The sequence below is a fragment of the Sardina pilchardus genome, chromosome 10 (assembly GCF_963854185.1).
Source record: "Sardina pilchardus chromosome 10, fSarPil1.1, whole genome shotgun sequence".
NCBI classification, from domain to species: domain Eukaryota; kingdom Metazoa; phylum Chordata; class Actinopteri; order Clupeiformes; family Clupeidae; genus Sardina; species Sardina pilchardus.
Genome location: NC_085003.1, coordinates 20248317 through 20258316, shown reverse-complemented (window position 1 = coordinate 20258316; position 10000 = coordinate 20248317). Strand labels below are relative to the sequence as shown.

The following is a 10000-nucleotide window of genomic DNA, read 5'->3' as shown; positions in this document are numbered from 1 at the left end:
CCTCACTGCCTCCCTGTGGAGGCGCAGCACTGGGATGGGGTCCTCCTCACTGCCTCCCTGTGGAGGCGCAGCACTGGGATGGGGCCGTCCTCCTCACTGCCTGTGGAGGCGCAGCACTGGGATGGGGCCGTCCTCCTCACTGCCTCCCTGTGGAGGCGCTTTAACGGGAACACTAGCTACGCTAACACGCTAACACTGTAGCTTTCACACCCCACATCTGGTGTTAGTGCTAGTTTGTAACATGCCATTGAATACTGTCTCGCTGAAGCAGTGCTAGTTGAGTGTTGAACAGGGTAAAGATGGACACTTCAGATGTTTACTGCTGCCATAATGGAGAGAGAAGGCAGTGGCCACACACAGACAGCAGTGAGAACCAGACATGATGTGCTGGGAGCGATGTGGTGCGGCAGGCTACAGCGCTCATACCGCGTGCGGGTCTGAGTGCCCACGGGGACCCAGGTTCGAGTCCGGCCTGCGGTCATTTCCCAGTCCTACCCCATCTCTCTCTCCCACTTGCTTCCTGTCTCACCCTTCACTGTCCTATACAAATAAAGGCAAAAAAAAAAAAAAAAAAGAGATGATGTGCTGCTGCCATTCAGTGTGCTAAGCTGCTCCATCAGTTAGAGAACATCATGTGGCAGGATTTGGCCTTTGTTTTCACCCAGGGTTGATACAAAGACCTCACAAAAATCCTCACACAAACCCTGTCTTCATGTCACCTGTGTGTGTGTGTGTGTGTGTGTGTGTGTGTGTGTGTTCAGGTTCACGGACCTGCTGGACTCGTGCGGTAAGGTGGACCTGTCCCTGCTGTCCCCGCCGCAGAAGGAGTACTGGTCCATGCTGGCGTATAACCGGGCCAAGCTGTGCAACATGCTCTTCTCCGCGGAGCTCCACCGCCGCCTCTCGCCGCACGGCGTCACCTGCAACGCCTGTCACCCCGGCAACATGATGTACACCAGCATCCACCGCTCCTGGTGGCTCATGACCCTGCTGTTCACCCTCGCCCGGCCCTTCACCAAGTCCCTGGTAGGAACCCCACTACACACACACACAAACACACACACACACACACACACTTCTCTCGGCATTCATGCATCACGCTAAGCAGGTGTCTCGGTGCCACAAGCTCTGGAGGAGAGCAGATGAATCTGCCTGAATAATTGCCACGTTCGCCGGTGTTCAACAGCAAGCGAGCGAGTCTGCTACTCCGGTAAGTCCGCGCTCGTCCGAGAGAAAGGGGCTCCAGCGAGCGGCCTCCCCCCGTCTCCAATGCCTGCTGCTGGGCACTCACAGCGGTCACCCCACCCTGGACTCATGGGTCACCTTTGTGGTGGGTAGGGTGGGTGTTCCGTTGGTTAATTAGTGTTTTTTGTACTACGTAATGAGGTTACTATTAGGCATACTGTATGTGGAGTCAGCGTGCTGTGTTTCTTCATCCTGGGGCTGGAGATCCGGGAGCAGACGTTTGGTCTCTGTGCTGTGTGTGTGTGTGTGTCTGTGTGTGTGTGTGTGTGTGTGTGTGTGTGTGTGTGTGTGTGTGTGTGTGTGTGTGTGTGTGTGTGTGTGTGTGTGTGTGTGTGTGTGTGTGTGTGTGTGTGTGTGTGTGTGAGAGAGCAGCAGGGGGATGCAGCTCTGAGACATGGCTGTGTTTTCATAGCAGACTCCGCTGAGATATCTGCTGCGGTTCATTGTGTTCAGCTCCGTCTCCCTTGGTCTCCGTGTTTATCTTGAGGCTGCGGAGATGGAGCGTCCTGCTCGTGGGAGTATTGCCTGTCAGCGCTGGGCCTCTGGCACTCACCTCCTCTAGCCAGCAGCCGCTCAGGCTGCCTGGGCCTCTCTGCTGATCAGTTCCACTGCTCCTGGAGATCTGGAGATGTGTTTAGGGGGAGACCCATTGAGAGCCTCTTTGACTTCCCTAGCAGGGCCTGACCACTGGTATGGTATGGTTTACTGAGTCTGCCTATTTATTGAGTCTGATAGTACAGTTGGCATGAATCAGCCAGTCCTATCTAAAGGAGTATTCCTACTGTATCTAAAGGAGACGTGCCTATAGATACAGTAAAGCGTTATGTAGGATATCTTTTTTATGTAGGATTTCTTTTTCATGTTCTCTTGTCCTTTTTTTTCTGTGTCAGTACTCCGCTGTGGGCCGCCCATTTCATTTGACGGATGCTTTGTTTTATATCTTACTGTACATGTCTGGATTAGCCGTCTTTATCCATCGCCATCCATACTGTGTGTGCGCCCAAGGCGGGCTTTGATCAATGGCAATATTTCACCAAAAGCCCGTTTCTGGTTAATCGCCGGGCTGGGCGGTGAAGGGGAGACCGGGCCGCCTGGCGAAGGCTTGTGTGTGTGTGTGTGTGAGCTTCAGATTTGTGTGTATCAATTCACTTGTGTGTGTGAGCTTCAGATTTGTGTGTATCACTCGGCGGGAATTCGAATATCTCTTGAGCTCTGCCCCGGCTCTCATCTTCCCAGATTAGTTGAAAGTATTATTCCTCTTTCATCTCGTCTCTATCCTCCCTCCCTCGCTCTCTCTCTCTCTCTGTCTCTTTCTCTCTCCCCCTCTCCCTCTCTCTCTGTCTATTTGTCAGAGTTTTTAATCTTGGCTCCTCTGACTTCTTCACATTTGCACCAAAAGATCTGACTTGAGAGACGACAAGAGGCTTCGAGATGTCAGACATGTGCCTAATAATTCATCAGGATAAGTGTTTTATATTGAATACGGGGAGAAATTTGTGGCGTACATCAGATATACTTTAGCGAGATCCGCAGTGTCCTTGCACCTAAAATGAGCTGTTTTCTCTCATAAGGTGGTGTGTGTGTGTGTCTGGCAGCTCAGGTGAATGAATGAGGCTGGGAGCTCTAAATGTTGGTAAATAGGAGAGGACAAAGGTGTGGGGGGTAATTAATTTCAAGTGGTGCTGACGCTGCTGTTCATTTCTCAGCCTGATTAAGACTACGGACGGCAGATCCCTAAAGCTGAGCTTTTGCTCTTATTGAAATCTACGGCCAGATAAGACCATCAGACAAACACCTCATCTTCGCTCTGCTCTCACTTTCCCCCCCCTCCCTCTCACTATCTCTTTCTCCCTCTCTTTTCTCTCTCTATCTTTCCGTCTCTCTCTCTCTCTCCCTTTCTCTCTCTGTCTCACGCCTGCTGCTGGGCCCAATATAAAACACAGATATTCTTCTTATTGGTTGGGCGAGTGTGGAGATGCTATCGTTTTAATTGCTGGCTGAACACGGGTGGGATCCTGTGAGAGTATGCAAGGTTGCAAACATAAGCATAATGTTGACAGGAAGAGACCCAAAACAATATTAAAGCCTGGCTTGAGTGGGTGTGTGGAGATCCCTGTGCCTGGCATACAGGGCTGGGGATGATTTATGGTCTAGCTGTGTGGAGGATCACACACACACACACACACACACACACACTCACACACACACACACACACACACACACACACACCTGTATGGCAGCCAGTGGCCCTCTCACAAAGGTTTGATTAGGTGCCGAGGTAAAAGAAAGAGGATGCTTCCAGAAAAGAGTTGCTTGAACTCTATGGAACCTAATGAGAATATTTTTTTTCTGTTTTGTGAAATTATTTTTCCGTTTTCTCATATTTAATTTTTTTTCTTTTTTTCACAAAAATGTCCTTGTTAAATATATCCTTGTTTCTCACTGATTTTAATTGCATTTCCAAGACATGCAGGATAATTTGGGAAACATTTTTTAATTTGCATTGCCCAAATGACTCCACAAATCGAAAACAATAGCAGCTTTTTACTTCTTTATCAAAGGCATATATTCTGGTGCAGCTCTCAAAAAAATTCACATTTTTTTCGCTGACTTGCCGAAAAAGGACATCTGTAAAGAGCCGTGACTTTAATAATCTGGCTATCTCTCCGCGATGTGACTGCTGCCTATCCCGCCATCTATATATCTGATAAGCGTCCGCTCCCGCCCGGCCCCGCCTCTGCTCCCCGATAAGCGGCGCCATTTAAGAGGAGTCCTGCCCGTCCCTTTGTGTCCTTTATCTGCCGAGGAGGAGGCTGCTTGGCCTCCAGTGCTGTGAGATGTAATGCTCATCCGAACAAGTGTATCTGCTCGCCTTTGATGTGGGCTGGGGGCTGTTGTTCTCCGCTTCTTTGGGATGGGGTTTGTGGGAGCCAGCAGCATAATGGATGCTGGGTAACACACAGTACAGTAGGATCCGGTCCTGTGGATTGTCTTTGTGTGAAGCTGGGATGGGTTAACGAGCTGTGGGGCAAGTGGAGGCTACGGGAGAGACACCAGGTCCTCATAATGTGTCTCATAGAAACGTAATGTCGTTATGAATTGCTGTTGGTTTTGTGCTTTTACTGTTATGGTTGATGAATTTTCAGATTCTGGAGTTCTACAACTAAGCAGTTTTAGGTTGCAAAGTATGTATGATAATATGTTTTGATTTGTTTAGGTACAGTTGCTGTGTGATATTATGTAATTCTGTTTTTGATTTATGTTATACTGTAGCATACCATAGAAGCACACATTTAAACATCCTTTTTTGGTTTGATTCTCTCCAATCCAAGCCAGAGAATCTGTGAATGAGAGTGCTGGAGGGGTGTGTAGGGGTGTGTGTGTGTGTGTGTGTGTGTGTGTGTGTGTGTGAGAGTGGGCTCTGGAGCTGGCCTCTGTCCTGAGGGCGCGCGGGGCCTGTTTGTCAATGCGTCCAAACAGCTGTGGCGGCATGTTTTGGGTGACATTTGTCAAACGCGGTGGCGCTCCACGCCTGGGCTCTCACGCTCACCACAGGAGGAGGAGGAGGAGGAGGAGGAGGAGGAGGAGAAGGAGGAGGAGGAGGGGCTGCTGGCCAGGGCCCTGGGAGAGTGTCCACCGTCCAGTCACGAGCTCCCATCCCGTCCCACAATCCCACAATCCCACCCCAGCCTGCCCAGCCCTGCCTCCACTCACCAGCCCTCCCCCCCTCGAGGACCCCCTTCAGTAGGAGGCTGTCCCCGTGGCTGCCCGCGCGTTTTCAGCATTTTAGTGCAATTATTTTCCCCAGGATTCCGCCTCGGGCTCCCTGCTACCTTTTTACATATGCACAGGCTGAACTTTTGACCACGGCCCAATAGTCGTATATTAGACGAGCGTTCCCTCTAAGAGGGGGACTTTTAACAAGTTCCTCTGTGCATTGGCACTTGTCTGGCCTGCCGCACCTGCCAGCTGATTTAACCAGCCTGCTGAGAGGCCTCTCCCTGGGCTGCCTGATGGGAGCTTAAATAGCCCTCTCTTTTCTCTCTCTCTCTCTCTCTCTCTCTCTCTTTTCTCTTGCTCTCTCTCTCTCTCTCTTTTCTCTTGCTCTCTCTCTCTCTTTCCTCTTGCTCTCTCCCTCTCTCTCTCTCTTTTCTCTTGCTCTTGCTCTCTCTCTCTCTCTCTCTATCTGTATTTTTATGTCCTCTGGTTCTGCTCTCTCTCCATCTAGCTCATTGTCTGCTCCCTCTCTCCCCCTCTCTCTCTCTCTCTCTTTCCCTCCTACCTTCCCTTTCACTGTCTCTCACACACTTGTCTGTGTCCCCCCCACCTCTCCCTCCACCCCCCCCCCCCCCTGGCTGGACTGTGTTGGACTGTGTTGGACTGTGTTGGACTGTGCTGGACTGTGCTGGGCTGTGCTGGGCTGGGCTGTGCTGGACTGTGCTGGACTGTGCTGTGCTGTGCTGGACTGTGCTGGTTGCCTGTGTGGGGACAGCAGGGCTGGCCGGCTGGCTGCTGGTGATGGATCTCCCCGGCCGCCTGGCTAACGAGGGCTCCTCTTCTATTAGCACATGGCCCGGACGCCGGCGCGCTGCTCTGCTTTTAATGAACTGTCGAGCGCCGAGAGGACCAGGACCAGCGAGAGGGAGGGAGGGAGGGAGAGAGAGAGAGTGAGAAGATAGGGAAGATAGAGAGAGGCTGAGAGAGAGACGGAGAGAGGGAGGGAGGGAGGAAGAGAGAGAAGATAGGGAAGATAGAGAGAGGCAGGGAGAGAGGGAGGCAGAGCGGCTCCGATCCCGCCACTTGGCGTTGTCGCTGCGCGCTGAACCCTGTCGCCGAGGCGAGGAGAGGCGAGCGTCATCGTCCCCCCACGGTAAGCGGTTGTAAGGTCAGGTGTTGTTATCTGGGAGAACACGGCCCCATCAGTGCAGCTGGGCACCAGCGTCTGACAGCAGCGCACTGAGGCGGAGAGAGAGAGAGAGACAGAGAGTTTGGGGGGGAGAGAGAGAGAGAGAAAGAGAGGGGGAGGGAGAGAGAGAGGGCTAGAGGGTGGGAGTGGGATGTCGGGAGTGAGCAGGTCCGAGCCCCAGGTCTCCTGCCGCCATGACGGGAGCAGGTGAGCTGCCAGGGGCCCCTCAGCAGGGCCTAATGGGTGATTAGAGCCGCCAGGGTGTGGGGACATCTTAATACAGCCTGACGGCCCATTAAAACCAAGAGCTGCCTGCTCCCTCTCCCTGCCTCTCTCTCTCTCTCTCTCTCTCTCTTTCTCTTTCCCTCTCTCTTTCTCTCCATTTCTCTTTCTCTCTTTCTCTGTCTCCTGCTTTCTCTCACACTCTCTAGCCCTCACTCTCTCGTGAAGAAGAATTGCTTGCCAACGTCTTGCAGGCTACAGTCCATGCATGTATATATGTATGGGATTGTTTTGTGTGTTGTGCATGGTGTGTGTGTGTATGTGTTGTGCGTAGTGTGTGTGTGTGTAGTGTGTGTGTAGTGTGTGTGATTGCGTGGGGGAGGGGGGGGTTCGCAGGCTGTCCGTGTCAGCTTTTCTGAATGGAGGCTCCTTCTCCCCATTAGCGGGCGTGCGGGCGGGAGTGCTTTAGAGCCCCTAATCTGGACGGGCAGTAGCGTGATGTGATGCCGCCGCTGCCACCGCCACCAACGCCACCAGGGCCGTCTCTTTGTGCGCCCGCGCTGCCTATTACACACCAGGAGCAGCGCAGGAGACCTAAAAGCCAGCAATCCCATTTGCTTGTATTGACATGTGTGTCCCAGTGCAATCCTATTATAGGGATTATTGTCTACGGAGATACCATTTCATTAAAATAAAGCACACACACACACACACACACACATACACACACACACACACACACACACACACACACACACACACACACACACACACACACACACATACACATACACACACACACACACACACACACACACACACACACACACACACACACACACACACACACACATATACACACACACACACACAGTAAGAGATGTGACAGACGGACAGGCAGGCAGGAACCTTTAGAGTGTGGGGCGAGGCGTGTGGGGGAAACTCTGTAAATGGTTTATTGTGGATCCGTTGATGTGGTCGCGAGCGTGTCCGAATCGATAAAGAGCCAATCGGGAGCTGGCAGGCAGCTTTCAGCCTGGAGCGGCCGCTGTCATGTCGCCACCACCGCCCCTCAGACTCACTGACTGACTCTCTCTCACACACACACACACACACACACACACACACACACACACACACACGCACACACACCCCTCCATCCGTCTGTGAAAGCACCCCTGCGTTATCTTCATCAGGGTAGGGGTGCCCTCTCCACGTGGACACTGGCCACTCCATCTGCACGGAGGGGAGTTCACTGAGAGGACACACTGTGTGTGTGTGTGTGTGTGTGTGTGTGTGTGTGTGTGTGTGTGTGTGTGTGTGTGTGTGTGTGTGTGTGTGTGTGTGTGTGTGTGTGTGTGTGTGTGTGTGTGTGTGTGTGTGTGTGTGTGTGTGTGTGTGTGTGTGTGTGTGTGTGTGTGTGTGTGTGTGTGAGAGAGAGAGAGAGATAGATACACCATTATACCCTCTCTGTACTGGGGACCTGCCTTAGTTGTTTTAATAGTCCTGATCTCCTCACAGCATTGTGCACCGTCTCTCTTTGTGACAGACACACACAGTATTGCGTAACCCCCCTGGCAGGGTGTGCAGAATCAGTGTGTTTGCTTGTGATGTCATCGGATAGCTTTATTAGCAAATTATCATTAATTATGCATTTGGAGGCGATCGATAAGTGCGCCGCACCATTAGATGAAATTAATTGGGGTTGAAGTCATTTCATTTTAAAGAGGGATTAAGTCTTACACACACACACACACACACATACAGTACACACACGCACACACACTACAGTCTGCACATTCAGTGTGCTGTGTCCATCAGATCTAGTGCATTTCTTCTGCTTGATATTCTGTCTTGTGTAGTGCTGGTATTTAGTACAGTGTTGGTATTTCTGCTGTTGTTGGACTACACCTACACAGCTCATGTAAATGCACATCATTTAGACAAAGACTGTGCAGCCATTGTTAGGCAGCACCTCCTCTACCTCTGAATCGGCCCCCTCCCCCCCTCTTTCTCACACACACACACAACCAACCCCAACCCCAGCCTACTGCAGCTCCCTCATCTGATCTCATCTCCCCACACCGTCATCTCTCCAGCACCATACCTCCACCCAGCTGACTGGAACACCCGCCCCATCCCCCGAAAAAGCTCTCACACACAGGAGCCTCCACCAGCAACCACGTCACCCCGCCAGCCACACTGAAACTGACTGCTTTGCACACCCCACCCGCAACCACTCTTCTTCTGCCACCTAGAACTATTACCGTCACACACACACACACACACACACACACACACACACACACACACACACACACACACACATTCACACACACACAGTGTCCAGCAGCCCATCCAAACAGGGCTGGCATCCCCCCCTTGGTGTGTGTTGGCCCTCCACCCCCTCACCCCCACGCTGATGGACTATTTTTCAAATTGATTTCAAAAATGTGTATAAGCAGCCGATCCCCCACCTCAGATTACCTATTGATTTTTAATATGAAAAGCTCATTATAGAAGCAGTAACTGCAACACAAAAAGCTAGCGAACCTTTGCATAAATCCTTTAATTGAATTTCCAGAGCCCGTGGTTCTACATTTTTTAATTAAATCCATTTCTTTTTTTTCCCCCCTGTAAGTGTTGGTGTTTAATTTGCATGCTGTGGAGTGGGTCCTGTCCTAGATAAAGTGCCATTGATCCTTATTAAAGCTCACCTCTGGGCTTCCTCGCAAGGAGCCCGCAAAATTAAACCTGCTCATGCTGCATACACTTATTGCCCGCATGATCGGATTAAAGGGGGGGGAGAGAGAGAGAGATATATAGAGAGAGAGATGGAGTGAGAGGGAGAGAGAGGAGGGGGAGAGGGAGGGAGAGGTAGCAGGAAAGGGGAAAGAGAGAGAGAATTATTATTGATTTTCTGCAGATATTATTGCAATATTTTTTCCCCTTCTCTCAAACCAATAGAGGGGTTTTTTTTTGGTAGCGGAGGTTTGTTTGGAATCAGTTTTTGGAACAGTTTCATCACGGCTGTTGGAGCACATAAATCACACCTCATAAATGACTTTATAATCTGCTCTTTATGTTTTTAGCAATTGGCAATTAAGCGTATTGGGAATCAAAGTGTGTGTGTGTGTGTGTGTCTGGGCGTGCACGCATGCTTGTGTGTGTGTGTGTGTGTCTGTCTGTGTGCTTCTGTGAGTGTGTGTGTGCAATTGTGTGTGTGTGCCTGTGTATGTTTGCTTTCTTAGCTACAGGTATGGATTTGTATACAGTACATGTGTGGTTTCTTGGGCATGTGTTTGTGTCTATGTTTGTGAGCGTGCACACAGAAGTGAATGTGAGAGATGTATTCATTTCACTTCTGCCTTTGCACCGATTCACCCCGGTGAGGGCTTAACAAGAGGTCGCGACCTCTTATGAACCTGCCGGCTTTGTTGACGCTGTTTATTAAATATCACTTGAGCGGCTTTGCAGCCGAGCGTGGGAGAGTAATAGGCAATCAGATATTATCTAGCAAAACGACGCCAATAAAATTAGCTGGCATTGATCCCCTGATCGCCAGGCATTGATCAGGCGTGCGCTCGCTCCGAACGGCACAGTCGGTTGGAGACGGGTGTCATACA

General features: G+C 51.0%; 1 protein-coding gene across 1 annotated transcript in view; it reads left to right on the top strand.

Annotated features, from left to right (window-relative positions):
* Positions 1–10000, top strand: part of wwox (WW domain containing oxidoreductase) — a 211589-nt gene that overhangs the window by 64086 nt on the left and 137503 nt on the right. The window contains exon 8 of the mRNA XM_062546899.1: positions 762–1026. Coding sequence (XP_062402883.1) covers positions 762–1026 — 265 coding nt within the window. The remainder of the gene's footprint in view (positions 1–761; positions 1027–10000) is intronic.